Source organism: Telmatherina bonti (genome assembly GCF_933228915.1).
Source record: "Telmatherina bonti genome assembly, chromosome: 8".
In the NCBI taxonomy this organism is placed as follows: domain Eukaryota; kingdom Metazoa; phylum Chordata; class Actinopteri; order Atheriniformes; family Telmatherinidae; genus Telmatherina; species Telmatherina bonti.
This window is the reverse complement of record NC_136626.1, coordinates 32,727,749-32,743,990: the sequence shown is the minus strand read 5'-3', so window position 1 is coordinate 32,743,990 and position 16,242 is coordinate 32,727,749. Positions and strand designations below refer to the sequence as shown.

Sequence of the window (16,242 nt, the reverse complement as noted above, 5' to 3'; positions counted from 1 at the left end):
CTTGTCCCTAAGTTGCAGAAATATTCTGTAGGATAACTGAACTGTAGCATGAAATTGACACAAGCTTGTTTTATTAAGAGTGACAGAAAAAAAAACTTCAATACTTGAATAATTTATTTAAACATAAATGCACTTGCTGGAGGCGGCCACATCTAGATTTCAGTCTTAAAGCTGCTTGAACACCAATGTTTTTGATATTTTGTTGACCTGCACTTGTTAGTACTGAGCCTGTTTGGTGCCAGCTGAGGAAAACAAAAAGCTCAGTGTAAATCTGCTATCTGAGCTTATAAAACAGGATCTCTGTTTTGGCAATATGTGCACGCAGGATTTTAACATTATTCTCAGGTTTGTGAAATGTGTGCATGAGTTGAAAAGCGAGTGAGGTGAAGCCAGCCTTTGTTGTGTTTGTCATTCCTGCAGTCTCAGGGAGTTCTGGTTTTAAAAGCTTACCGTATACATTTCATAAATGGGCTAAATATTTCTGTATCAGGTTCATGTTAAATGGAAAAACATGTTTTACCTCAGAGTGGACAGCCTCAGAGATAAATATCATCTCCATCTGATGTCTGAGTGTTTCTAAACAAAATTCCTTAGTAATGCCACGTAGATGGACTGGCACCCTACAACTATTTATAAACGATACTTTAGGGGAACTCCTTAACCCAGGTAGCAGACATATTTGGCCTAATCTGGGGTGCTTATTGGCTGAGATACGACACTGGCAATTGTGTGAATCAAAATCTGTCCAAGTATGAGGAGCGGGCATGGACAGAGATTATAGCAGGTTCGTTGTGGTGGTCAGGTTGGCTGAGTTGTGGCAGTCACTATCACATGGCTTCAACACTAAGTCAAGACCAAATCTGGGCTAAACAAACTGCTGATATGGGTCATAATTGGGCCAAACATTTGTTGCTGTTTGGGTTGTTCTTTAAACTGTTTAATATGAACTATATTCTCTATATTTTCAGAATAATATTGAGGAGAAACTTTGTTTTCACAGATCAGACTGATTAAGAATTGACCTCCTTAGTTACAAAATATCAGTTTAATTCAGTCTTAAACATATACGGCCAATTAACAAGTCATCTCAAAATACCTTTACAGGTTCAATATGACTAATTGTTGTCCAATTACAATTGAATTACAAACAAATCCATTATCACATAAGTCCAGATACGAAACAAACCATTGGACTGTATCAAGGCTCCGCCATTTAGTTCTCTGTCTTGAGCTGCCTGAGGGAATGGCAGAGAATAAAACTACCTTTCACAGGGAGAAAAACTTCCACCAGAGCCTGGAAAGGCGCCCATCTGCCTGGACTGACTGGGGTGCTCCCAAAGAGGGATCAACAAACACCATGACTGTAAGAATAGGATACCTGCTGAGAAAAAGGCACAAGTTAATGAGATCAATATAAGTTTGTTCATTCGTTCGTTCATTTTCTTAACCACCTAATCTGTTTAAGGATCGTGGAGAAGCTGGAGTCTAACCCAGCAAACACCAGACTAGAGGCAGGGTACATCCTGGACAGGTCACCAGTCCATCACAGACGATAGAACTTATCTTCACATAAGCCTCGCTCACCCAGCCGCCCATAACTTTTGGCCTAATCATAAAGGAAATGTTTGAAGCCTGATCTTAAAGCTGCATGACTGAACTTTGGCAGATTTTCTTACTTCACTGCTCCCTAATGGAGCATCCATCCATTCAGCATCCATCATGCATCTTGTTTCTTCTCTGAGTCCTCTCGAGTCAGTAAAAGTCAGTCCAATTTTGACTCCTATTTCTTCCTGTAACTTTCTCTTTACCTTGCTTCTTCTGAAAATGTCCTTTTTCATTTCTTTGGTAAATCAGACATGGAGCAAGTCCAAAGTATCCAGTGTGTAATATCCACTTGCTAGCTTGTGACATGGTGCAGTTAACTGAGGTGCGAGGAATACCGGAGCTGGAAGAAGGGGTGACACTGAGTTTCTCAGCCTCAGGGAAGGGCATAATAAATGTCATTGTACTATCAAAACAAGTCAGAAGCACAGAGTTTTGAGGTTGTATAGTTATGTAGTGTTGCTTTACTACCTCCTGAACCCAAACTAGGAGCCGGCTTTGTAAGAGAAGACACAATAAGCCTAATATTTCCCCACTATTTTTTTACACATTTAAGTTGTTTTTTTCTCCTTGTCACCAAACCATAACTCCCTGATGCTTTGGGAATGATGCAGTGCGTTGCACAAACGGCAAACTGAGACTTTTAGAAACGGACCGATATCATTTCAACTGAGATTTTTTTGTTTATTTGTTTTCAGCTGTCACCTCACAGGTTCTGTATGTTTGTTTACATTTAGTTGGCTACTTATGCAATGTACTGTATCGGTTTTCACAAGTCAGCGAGGAGGCCAGTTTTATGCTACGCTGACCAAAGCAATAATAGTACAACTGAGTTCACTTTAATGTAGGCCTTTTAGATGCATAAGCACAATGTCTTGAACAAGCACATATGACTGCAATAGAAGCATCGTGTGGGCTGTAAGATGAAGATGTAGTTAAACTACCACTAAAAGTACATGTATTTAACCACGGAGAATGTAGAGCTCATACATGAAATGTATGCATCATAATGCTCGATGAAACTTACTTGCATGAACCCAACTTTGACTGCGCTTCTTTAAAATTGACATTGGCCATTAGCTTAGGGCTTGAGTTTGATAATGCTGCACCGCCGTGCCTGTGAAGACGAGCTTTTCAAATATACACAATAATTTTTAAGCAAGTCATCTCTTTTTTTTACTTTTACTTATGTTTTTATTCAGACTGATGGATCACTTTATAAAGAAATGTTTCCAAGTTTTTGATGCAGAATACATTGTACAAATCTATGGTCAACATCCGATATACATTTATTGTCTGATTATTGCATTATCTTTTATCTGATACTCCCTAAGATCTCTGTTTCTAGGTTTAAAATCATTGCTGAAATATATCAAATTCAGTTAGGTTTTTAATTCTTCAAGCAAAACGATATCTGCTGAGTGTTTTGGGCTGTGGGGAATGTTAAACCTTGGGTTGCCTAAAGGGCCACAGTGAGAAAAAATGCTTTTGTTTCCATGTGTTCATTTTCAATGCTCTTTCCTTTGTTAACCAACAATTGTTTGCTGCACCTCTTATACTGGGATTAGTTCTGTCCTGTCCAGTTCAATTATATTGTTCAATGTGATGGAAAACAGGAATATAATCATTGGCAAAGCAAGAAAGCATTATACACATAATCTGACTAACTAAAATACTTAAAAACATATAATCTTTTATACTAAACTTCATTTTTACTTTTCTATCTGTGATCAATGTTATTCACTGAAAATAAAACCCACTCCAGAGCATCATTACACTAGCTACACAGCACTCAATCTTTCTGCTGCTTGGATAATAAATGTTCAAATAAAGTATTTATTTTTCCATTTTCATCTTGTGTTTCCTATCTGCATTTTAAAGTGTCCTATATATATTTAATCTGGTGGTTAATGTAAACATTTTTTTGTCATTTAAAACCAGTTTGTCATGAAATAAAAAAGGTTCACCCACTATTAAAAATTAGCATTGTTTTCAGAGATGAAAACACCAAAACATACTTTTCTCTTACCTTATTCAGGGCCAATTAGTCTTATAGCAGAAAAAGTGATAGCCTAATAATTGGGTAAATAAAGCATTTATGAAACTATCATTAAGCTTTTTTTGGATGTGTAAGTTTAAAACATAGTTTAAAGGGTTTAACTCTTAAGTCTGGATTTTTTAATCTTTTTATTTTAAATATGTAATATACACTGCTTAAAAAAATAAAGAGAACACTTAAACAACACAATGTAACTCCAAGTCAACCACACTTCTGTGAAATCGAACTGTCCACCTATGAAGCAACACTGATTGTCAATCAATTCCACACACTCTTGTGCAAATGGAATAGACAACAGGTGGAAATTATAGACAACTGACAAGACACACCCAATAAAGGAGTGGTTCTGCAGCTGGTGACCACAGACCACTTCTCAGTTCCGATGCTTTCTGGACGATGGTTTGGTCACTTTTGAATGCTGGCGGTGCTTTCACTCGAGTGGTAGCATGAGACGGAGTCTACAACCCACACAAGTGGCTCAGGTAGTGCAGCTCATCCAGGATGGCACATCAATACAAGCTGTGGCAAGAAGGTTTGCTGTGTCTGCCAGCATAGTGTCCAGAGCATGGAGGCGCTTCCAGGATACAGGCCAGTACATCAGGAGACATGGAGGAGGCCGTGGGAGGGCAACAACCCAGCAGGACCGCTACCTCCTTTTTTTGTGCAAGGAGGAACAGGAGCAGCACTGCGCCCTGCAAAATGAGCTCCAGCAGGCCACAAATGTGCATGTGTCTGCTCAAACAATCAGAAACAAACTCCATGAGGGTGGTATGAGGGCTCAACCTCCACAGGTGGGGGTTGTGCTTACTGCCCAACACTGTGCAGGATGTTTGGCATTTGCCAGAGAACACCAAGATTGGCAAATTTGCCACTGGCGCCCTGTGCTCTTCACAGATCAAAGCAGGTTCACACTGAGCACATGTGACAGACATGACAGAGTCTGGAGATGCTGTGGAGAACATTCTGCTGCCTGCAACATCTTCCAGCATGACCAGTTTGGCAGTGGATCAGTAATGGTGTGGGGTGGCATTTCTTTGGAGGACCACGCAGCCCTCCATGTGCCCGCCAGAGGTAGCCTGACTGCCATTAGGTACTGAGATGAGATCCTCAGACCCCTTTTGGGACCATATGCTGGTGCGGTTGGCCCTGGGTTCCTCCTAATGCAAGACAATGCTAGACCTCATGTGGCTGGAGTGTGTCAGCAGTTCCTGCAACATGAAGGCATTGATGTTATGGACTGGCCCGCCCGTTCCCCAGACCTGAATCCAACTGAGCACATCTGGGACATCATGTCTCGCTCCATCCACCAACGCCAAGTTGCACCACAGACTGTCCAGGAGTTAGTGGATGCTTTAGTCCTGGTCTGGGAGGAGATCCCTCAGGGTAACATCGGCCACCTCATCAGGAGCATGGCCAGGCGTTGTAGGGAGGTCATACAGGCACGCGGAGGCCACACACACTACTGAGCCTCATTTTGACTTGTTTAAAGCACATTCCATTAAAGTTGGATCAGCATGTAGTGTGTTTTTCCACTTTAATTTTGAGTATAACTCCAAATCCAGACCTGATTTTCATTGATAATTTTTGTGTGATTTTGTTGTCAGCACATTCAACAATGGAAAGAACAAAGTATTTATTAAAATATTTCATTCATTCAGATCTACAACATGTTACTTCAGTGTTCCCTTTGTTTTTTCACAGTGAATATATATATATATATATATATATATATATATATATATATATATATATATATATATATATATATATATATATATATATATATATATATATATATAATGTTTGTGTGTGTGTGTGTGTGTGTCTCAAAAATGTTCAATGCACGTGTACAACTGTTCAATATTTCAGTACTTATTGCATGATATACTGTTTTCTAACAAGGTGATTAACCACAAAAACCAATCGAAAGTCTGGACAATGACTCAACCACTAAATGTTGTGGTTCATAAACTGAATTTAATCCCATTTTTCATCACACTATTTGCAATGAGATGTCATCAAACAAAGACAACAGCTAAAACAGGACAAGCTATTGATAAATAGACATGTTAAGTTGTGGCATATCCAGCTCAGCTTTTGTTTCAGTAAATAGCCGAAGAACACTTGGAACTTCATGGTTTTACATACGGTAAAGGTTCTACATCCATCATGCCAGTGTGGCATGAACCTTTTACATTTTCTTTAAATTTCACCCAAAAGATGGAAATCACTTTTTGAGATAGATAGATAGATAGATAGATAGATAGATAGATAGATAGATAGATAGATAGATAGATAGATAGATAGATAATGTGTTAAATGGAGAAAACGTTTCACTTTCACATCGCAGAACATTTTTTAAGTGAGCAGAGAAACCAGAGGTTTAGGCCCCGCCTCTACCTTACCTACCTCATAGCAACGACATCAGTCTTCATTTTTTTTGTTTGTGTTTTGTGGTAGCCTGCTGCTAAAACTAACAGACTTCCCCCCAAAGAGATGTGTGTTAGCTTAATTTCCCTGATACTTCCTCATAATGTCACTTTCCCACTCGTGTCGGTGTTTCTATCAGTCACCTCAACAGAAACCGGGAAACTTTCATTTCTCTCTCTCTGTGCTGCTGTTCCACTCTGTTGTCGATCACTGAAGGTATCAGATAAAGGAAACTGGAGGGACTATGTGACGTTTAAACAGGTTTCTCATAGCTGAAAGGCTTTTCACCGAGTCTGCTGCAGGTCTGTGACTGACTGCGCGACATGGATCTGAGCATGCAGGACTGGATGGCGGCTTTACCGGAGGAGCTGTGGGACGTTCCCCTGACTCACCTGGCAATACCTGGTACACGCAGGATTTCTTCTCCACCTTTCTTTTACTGTCATTTTCCAGCCTAGAGTATTTCCCTTAAATAGCTAAAATTACTCTTGTGTATAGGCTACTAATGGATAATTAATGTATTCACTCCGTAAATTTACTAAAACAATGTTTTGGTTTCACATAATTGTTTATTTAAAGTCTAATAAGTCATAACAGTAATCACAGACACTTCACTGAGTAAAACAGTCGAGTCATGAGGTGTGTTACATCAGAAACTGGTTTGTTGTCTTCTAAAGCATTAATGTTTGGACAGGGAGCCACGATACCATGAGTTACTGTCTGGACATAACCTCCCCTCTGGTCCGGTCTGAGTCTGACTTTTTCCGCCTCCTGGATGGACTTTTTTACTGCTTCACAAGGCCCGTCATCTTTAAATGGGCCACCACACAGGTATGTAAGGATTAAAGCATCAGTGAAAAAATTATAACCATTTCCTTCATTAGATGGTACTTTCTACTATATATATATATATATATATATATATATATATATATATATATATATATATATATATATATATATATATATATATATATATATATCTGTTTACATTCAAGTTAAATAATCTTTTTTTAAAGTGTAGACAAGTGGTTCTCAAAGTTTTTTAGCCACAATCCCAAAAATATCAGGTGTTTGTGTGTTACCCCACTCCCTGCATGGTGACTGAGTGGTAATTGTGTGAGATATCAGATCAACTACAGTTAAGGAAAACAATAAGAATCCTCTTAAATGAGAAGAATAAAGTGGGTTTTGGTGGTTCATTGCTACAACAAAGCACCTTTTCTTGCATTAATAATGTTAAAATGAATATTTTTAATATGACATGTACTAACTTTGTTGTTTATGTGATGATATGATATGAAGAAGGTGCTAATTTCACAGATTTCACTTTGAGAGCCCCTGGTAAAAATATTACCCTCCATAAATGTAGGTTTTACATGCACACACACACACACACACACAAACACAAATATGTGTATATATATATATATATATATATATATATACACACACATATATATATATATATATATATATATATATATATATATATATATATATATATATATATATATATATATATATATATACATATTCAAAATATGTTGTAGATCTGTAGATTCTGTAATTATCATGTGAAATCCTGCATTTTTATTTCTTGTGATGATATCTTTGATCTTGTTGATCAGTTGTGATGTGGAAGTTGTAATGCACGGGTAAATCGGAAAATGTGTAAAATAAATACGTCAGCGAAATTTATATAAATAAAATAAAAGTATAAAACAACATGTATGATCAAATATTTTTATTGAATACAAAGTTTACAAAATATATCTAGAAATGATTTTAAAGGATAGTTCATCAAATATAATTATGTTGATAATGTACCTGTGCTTCTTTGTATTAAAACAAAGGGTAAAATGGAGTTTTCATTATTTATAGGCTTTCATGCTGTTATATTTCTGGTCCGAACCACTGGATCAGATTGAGCTGAATGTGGAATATAAACTAAATGTAAATTTCTGCTCCTGCCCCTATACAATATTTACAGGGGCTACAAAGTTGGAAAAAAAAACACAGATCCAGACCACTAAAGTGATTTCACATCATCCAGCATAGTCAACTCTTTACAACCAACTCTGTCATCTTTTAGGTCTTTTAAATGTACTTTTTTCCTCGTTCATTCCTGACGTTGTGTACTTTCCCATCAATTTAAACTTGGAAAATATCTTTGGTAGAAATCATGGCATCGCAGGCTCATAAGTTTAATCCATTTCACTGTTTGTATGAATTCTACAGATCTAGAAGGACCCTAATATTAAAAAGCTTTATGAGAACTACCCAGGAGTGTTGGATCTCACAAAATGTCTTTAACAGTTATGTTCAGCTTGCGTCTCATCTATACTCTCGTTCACACATTTACAGGTGATGTGTGTTGTTCTGGCAGACATGCAGGAAAATGAGACTCAGGAATTCACCAAATTCTCGTGACGTTCTAAACCTGAATAATTTAAGCCCTCCTTATTAGTGTCTTTGTTCATGTTCCTATTGGAATAATTTCATTTCTTTAATGTAATACTGAACCAAAACACCGTAACAATGATCCCAGGCATATCCTTCTAAACTAGCTGCTGATATTTCTTCAGGGTTTTTTGAAACTGGAATCTTTCTAATCTGCTCATTTTGTTTGAGGACTTGTTTTTTAATAGTAAATTTTGAAATGTGGTTATTAGAAGGTCCTCAATATGAAGATTCAGTTTTCTGAACACTTTCCCAACCCAAACTATCCTCCTAAATAAAATTACATTCTTAGAAAGATAAACAAACATTACTGGTCTTTTTTTAAGGCTTTAAAGGGATATTTTTCACGTGTGAAGTGTGGCTTTCTGCAGTAGCCAGGCTGAGTATCTGAAGCTACATTACACTGGGCAGGTACTGGAGCTGGCTGTAAAAGGATCTCTGCAGGTCGTGGTTCTTGTGCTGCAACAGGAAGCCCAGCAGCATCTCCGAGGCCTTCAGGATGCTCAGCAGTCTTTGCAATAACTGTTAAAGTTATTCGGCAGTAATGCCTGTCCCTATCATAAAACAGCTCAGGAGTTATTGCTGTGGAAAGGTGCGAACCCAGCCACCCACTCATCACATGAGAGTTTGAGTTGTGGCCTCTGAGACGGTCCAAAGTGTGAAGAGACAAAGGGGGGAGATTGTTTGTTTATCTGATGCTCTCTTTACTGTGAAAACATCTGCTGGCCGCAGCAGAAAGCACGGTGAAATGAACCAGGTCAGAGTTTAAAGCCTCAGAACAAAAACAATAACAGGGAACAGAAGAACTGCAGACACTGATTTTCCTTTCAGGGTAACAAGGGGGCTTGTGGGATCTTTGCAAGTCTGAAGCTAAATCTCAGCTACATGATTTCAGTAATAATCCACAAAAAGCTTTAAAATAACGTGTCTCTTTTGTTCAGGACAAAGACATCAACGAGCAGCTCTCGATGGGGATTCGCTTCTTCGACCTCCGCATTGCACACAAACCCAACGACTCGTCCAGCAACCTCTTCTTCACACACGTCATATACACATATCTCATGGTTTTGGTGAGTTCAAGTCGCGTTGTTACACGCTTCAGTTGGAGTTCCCATGCATCTACGGTATTTAAGAGGGATGGGAAGAAGAGCTGTAGTTTAGAACATCCAAAATGTTGCATGAATGCCCGATACCGTCCGATCTCTCAGCTTAAACTATTTAAAGACTAAAGGCCCCTACCTCTCCATTTCACATGTTCATGTAGGAGGAAGGGGTGTCCCGATTCTCGGATGGACAGAGGGCGAGTGGGAAGGGCTACACTCTCTTATTTTTGAAGATTTCCCAGGACCACACTACAGACGTTGCATACACAATGCTTGCTGATGTGCATCTGTTTCAGGTGTATTTTGGTCTAGTGTGTAATTAATTTCCAGAACCACTTTCATAGACAACAGTATTGAACTTTAAGTAAAACATACCACAAACTTTATTTCTTTAAAAAAAAAAAAAAAAGAAAAGAAAAGGAAAAAAAAAAAGTCAAGCTGCCAGGATAAACATTATCGCACTTGTGTATAAAAATTATTCATAATAATAAAATAAAAGAAGACATCCAGGATAAAAAAATATATTCCAGAAGAGTTGTGCAATGTGCAACAAACACACGAGGAAATGCTGTTTTGATTGTCCAGACACACCTACAACTTCTCAATCAGTTTCTCAAAGAGTTCCAAAAACCTCTCTGTCTTAGCCTCAGTCTCTTCATGTCTTTTCTGCTCTTTTCTTGACTCCTCCACCAAAAAGTCCTGAATAGCATCTGCCTTTCTTTTCTTCTTGTTTTGGGACAGCGTTGGGGGTTCCAGTAGTTGCTGGAGATTTTGCTCGTGAGGTGTTGGCTTCAGACGACGGACCCGGCTTGATAGTCTCCTAAAGGAACAATATATAAGTAATTACAATCCAGATGTGGATAATATGGCACAGCTGTTATATATATTTTTGTTTTTCCAAAAATGAAAACTAAGATCACGTTGATATGTTTTTATCATTCTGACATCAAAGGAGCAATAAGTAATATTCCTGAGCACAAAATATATCAGATTACATGGTACACATTACATTTAAAAACATTACCATAAGCAATGATGTTGGATCCTTGTCGTAAACAAAGGATGCCACCAGTACAGGAGGGTTCACTGAAGACCCGGTATCCAAAACCTCTGCCTCGTGCATGTCTTGAAAGTACAGCCATGTGGAAGTCGTCACCTCACCAGCATCTGTTCCAAAGCCAGATGACACACACACACATACAACAATGCTATAACTAGGCTTATGTAGGCCGGAGTGTGAGATGTTTAAAATAAAAAATTTCCACCACATGAAGTGGATGCACATATAGCTTACCTTGTATTTTTTCTTTAAGTGTGCCCACATTTTAGATGCTTGCTTGCTAGTCAGTTTTCCTTCCAACCCCACATCTTTTATGAATGTTCTGTAACAGTAAATTAGATTTGGTTTGTTATTTACACAATGCATAAGTACAAAGGGCAGGTACAAAGCTGTCTATGAGATACACATATATGTACAGTTGCGCTCATATGTATTAATTTCCTTTCATTAAAGAAAAGGCTGAATTCACAACAGTCACTCAAATAACTGGAGACTTAAAAAAAAGAAACAATGACTAAAAATTTGCAAAAATATAATTTAGTAATATAAGACACTGTTTTTTCATTTAATTGAGTTGAAGAAAGAAAAACAAAAAAACAAATTGGTCCTGGACAAATTAGAGCACTTTTCTGTTGAACAGTGGGACAAAATACCTGTCAACAGGTGCAGAAGTCTGACTGAGAGGAACAGAAAACACCTGACTATAGCGGAAACATTAAAGGATTGTTCAACAAAATATTACTTTATGAGTGATGTAATATGTAATAAATGATCTTATTTGTTTGCTTTTTTAAAAAAAAAAAAATTTCTATTGAATCAGAATTAGAAAAAAATGTAATGATTTTCAATTTTTATTTATTATCACTTTAGTCAATTTCAGCTGATTTTACATGCAGCTGGTTTTTTCCTTCTTTAATGAAAGGGTATAAATAAATATGAGCACAACTGTAGCTTAATTTAAATAGGGAGATAGATACAGATGGGAGCAGGAAACCTATAAAGTCCTGCAACAACTGTAAAACAGGCGAGACGCCACATACAAAAAATAACCATCTTGAGTAGAAAAAAAACAACGATAAAAAAATATAGTAATAACAAGTAGTGATTGCGCTTAGTGCACCGTATAAACGTGAACTGCTGTCCCTTTGTACTGCGGACATTTTATTCACAACATGGGAATTGCACATGTCCCAGTAGCACGTTTGTTGCCAGACATGTGGTAGTCATGCAATTTTAAGTTATTAAAGGCTTCATAACAGAAATTAGCACAAGAACGGGAACAAAATAACACTAAACTCACTCCCAAAGTTGTTTCGTCGCATAATTGGACTCCAGGAAACGCTCCGCGTTTTCTGCTCGGAAACGAATCGACGCCTTTGTTTGTTATGTGTAGAGCTTATACAAAATGTTATAAATAACATCATATGTTATAAACATAACACAAATCAATGGATGTTGTAATTTCATCATCGTTAATGCTGAAAATACTTACAGACTGCGTGGGTAGTAGCCATGATGCCAGTAAATACCACTGTGTATACTGGTAAACTTCTTGTGGTATTGGAAAATCTTCGCTTTTTAACGGGTGTGTAGCCCCGCCCCCCTTACCTGCGTGCTGAACCACCTGAAGGTCATCACAGGCCCCCGGCTGGACCATCTGCAGTTTGCCTACCATGCAAACAGGTCGACAGATGATCCAGTTAATGTGGCCCTGCAGTACATCCTGCATCACCTCGACTCTCCAGAGTCAAACAGGAGGATCCTGTTTGTGGATTTCAGCTCCGCATTCAACACCATCATCCATGAAATACTCCACCAGAAGCTCACCCACCTCAAAGTGCCCACCTCCACCTGCTGGTGGATTACCAGTTTTCTGACTGGCAGGATGCAGGAAGTGAGGTTAGGAAGCAGCACATCCAGAACCCAGACGATCAGCACCGGTACCCCAGGGCTGTGTCCTCTCCCCACTTCTCTTTTCCCTCTACACCAACAACTGCACCTCTGGAGATTCCTCTGTGGAACTCCTGAAGTATGCGGACGACACTGCTGATCCTGATCCAGGACTCTGACCAGTCCGCATACAGGCAGGAAGTTGAATGGCTGGTCCACTGGTGGACTGGTCCTGGTGCTGATCCAGAACTGTGATGACTCCGCATACATGCGGGAGGTTGAATGGCTGGTCCACTGGTGGACTGGTTCTGACTCTGCATACAGGCACTGGTGCAGTCAGAACCACCTGGAGCTGAACCTGCTCAAGACTGTGGAGCTGAAAGTGGACTTCGGGAGAAGTCGCTATTCTCAACAACAATGTCTACGGCGGACACCTTCAGGTTTCTGGGAACAACTGTCCCTCGGGACACTGCCATCATCTAGTCTGGATAATCAGGGTCAACTAACCTTCCATCCAGGACTTGTATCTGTCCCGGGTTGAGAAACGGGCAGGCGACAACTATGCAAACCCCTCATATCCTGTACACTCTGTTCAAACATCTTCTGTCTGGTAGGTAGTTTAAAGCTCTGTACTGAAAAACCAGTAGACACGGACTGTTTCTTCCCCCAGGCCATCACAGTCATGAACAAAATGCATGCTGACGCACATTTTCACACATCCATGTGACCTGTAATTACGGTCAATACTGTGTTGATACCATGTAAATAATTAGAAAATAAACAATGTGTTTTTGTTTTACTTTGTATTTATGCTTATTTATCTAACTCTTTATCTTTTTTTTTTTGCCCATTCTTTGCTTATTGTAAATGTAAGAACAATTGAGAACAACTTGCCACCAGTCATTTTCCTTATTTGTTTGCACAAACATGGCAAATAAGGTAGTCCAGTAAAGGAGACGTTTATAACATATGAAGGAGAAGTTATCACTCAGCTATGTTTTACCTCAAATTACAAAAGTCTGGAAAACCAAATAGAACTGGATTCTGTTTTGATTGTATTTTTACTCATTCCTTTTTCATGTGTCTGTATTTTTAATAATTTGTAAAAAAAAAAAAAAAAAAAAAAAAAAAAAAAAAAATATATATATATATATATATATATATATATATATATATATATATATATATATATATTTATATATATATATATATATATATATATATATATATATATATATATATATATATATATATATATATATATATATTACGGAGGCATTGGCTCAATACCAAGAGTGTGTGCTCGTACTTGGTATTTATACAAGTGTACCGATACCACACAAGTCAACCCATATATAATATAGGTGAGCCTTATGTATGGCCTTATGTATACATATATATATATATATATATATATATATATATATATATATATATATATATATATATATATATATATATATTTATATATATATATATATATATATATATATTTATATATATTTATATATATATATATATATATATATATATATATATATATATATATATATTTATGTGTGTGTGTGTGTTTGTGTGTGTGTATATTTTAACACATACACTGTGTATGATTTATCTATGTGTGTGTGTTTTCCTTTATCTTATTTCTGTGTATTTTATTTCTATTTATTTATTATAAATGTTGTATTTAGTTTACTTTTTACTTTTGTGGAATGTTATTTTTTTGGTAAATTTTTGTTTTCCTTTTAAGTTATTATCCTGTCTTCTTTTATTCTTTTTTCTTCCTTTTTCTTGTGTCAGTGTATTTTTAAAATAATTTTTTTTTTCATTTTATTGCTTTATTTCTTATTGTTTACTTTTTCATTCATTAGGGACATTGGTTCTTATTAATTTTTATTCTTGCCTATATTTTCAGAATTTTGTTTCTTTTTTCATTTTTTTAATTTAATTTATTTTAATTAATTTTTCATTTCAATTTTTATCTATTTAACTTCTGGGGGTGTTTATTAGTTCTTCTTCTTTTTTCTGTCTATGTATCTTTTGTTCCTGTCTGTAATGTTACTTTTAAAGCAAGAGGTAATTGTGAAAAGAAGTGCCATTATCAATGTTTCTGAATGAACATATTTGGCTTCTTCCTGTGAAATCCTCCTCTTTTACAGGAAACACTTGAATCTGTTGCCTCTTGGCTGAAGTCTCACCCAAAGGAAGTTGTTATCCTTGCCTGCAGCCATTTTGAGGGAATGGATGACAGATGCCATGAATCCTTCATTTTCTGCCTGAAAAAGTTGTTCGGCTCAAAACTATGTCCTAGAAAGGTTGGTTTTCCCCTCATGTGGGTGGTGTGTATTATTAAAACTTAACACAACCTGAACACATCCATCTGGGCCTCCACAGGAATCCGACTTGAGCTTGCGGAGTCTTTGGGCATCTGGTTACCAAGTAATTCTGTCATACGAGTCCCAACTTACAGCAAGACATCAGGAGCTGTGGCCTGCCATCCCTTACTGGTGGGCCAACAAGCACACAGCGCAGGGAGTGATCAGTTACTTGGAGTGGAACAAAGACTTCGGACGGCCAGGTCAGTTAGTACCATAATGTTAAAGCAGTGTTTAATGTTTTTCAGGCCAAAGACCTCCAACAGGTTCAATTATTTATAATATGCTGGTGTAGTACTTTACAGTTTCAGATAATAGCTGGAGTTTTTTAGTAGGAATATCTTGATCTGGGGCTCTGTGATGGACTGGCAACCTGTCCAGGGTGTACCTGCCAATGATTGCTGGGCGTAAACAGTTATGAAATTAGATGGACTGATGTTGATCTGGTTGCACAAGATTCCTCAGAGAAGTAACTTGTTTTTTTTTGTTTCATTTGCAAATGCATCGCAATTTCTTTTTAAGTAATACTGCAGTATATATCCTCGTGTCTGGGATCTTAGTCAGCACAAAAGTGAATATGCTCTTGGTTAGTGACAGATACCTGACAGTCGGCATTCACCATGCAGCCTTGTGACTGTAATTGTAGCAATATGATTGGCTCCTCGCCTTTCTGTGCAGGAGGCTTAAAGATTCAGGTTTAGGTTTGGAGATTTCCTCTGTGTCACTGAATGAGGGCATTCCTGAACAAAAAATAACATCCAGTGTCTCCGTGTATCCATTCACTTTAATATATTGGATTCATGCTGAATTTGTAAGCCATAAATAAAAAAAAAAAATGTTTACTCATCTTTTAATTCCTACAGACGATTTCTTCGTGTCCGGCCTGAACCTGACAGCTGACAGAGGATACATCACCAAGAACCCAAAGGAATCCCTTCGAACGCTGACCTACAGAAACTGGGAGTGTTTGAGAAAATGGGTGGAGGATCAAGTACCTGGTTCAGACCCCAAGAGCCTCAACATCATAGCAGGAGATTTTGTGGGGCCACTTCCACTTTGCCCTCTTGTGGTTGCACTGAACTACAAGCTGCAGCGGAGGAGCTGCAGTCACATGAAACGGCAGTAACAGCCATGATTTTACTCACGTCAAACATGACTTTCTGGTTTCTCAGCTTTTACAATGTCTCTTTAATTTGATCTGGTTTTTTTTCCTTCATGTTGTACCTTCTGTCTTGTATCTCATATTAAGTCAGTACGTTT

General features: G+C 37.7%; 1 protein-coding gene across 1 annotated transcript; it reads left to right on the top strand.

Moving 5' to 3' along the window:
• Positions 1-6,414: 6,414 nt before the first annotated feature.
• On the top strand, positions 6,415-16,108 carry plcxd1.2 (phospholipase C, X domain containing 1, tandem duplicate 2; the record flags this gene model as incomplete). Its single annotated transcript, XM_079245718.1, has 6 exons — positions 6,415-6,496; positions 6,786-6,922; positions 9,496-9,624; positions 14,767-14,922; positions 15,002-15,185; positions 15,846-16,108. 6 exons carry the CDS (start codon positions 6,415-6,417, stop codon positions 16,106-16,108), a joined length of 951 nt encoding a protein of 316 aa, XP_079101844.1.
• Positions 16,109-16,242: the final 134 nt, after the last annotated feature.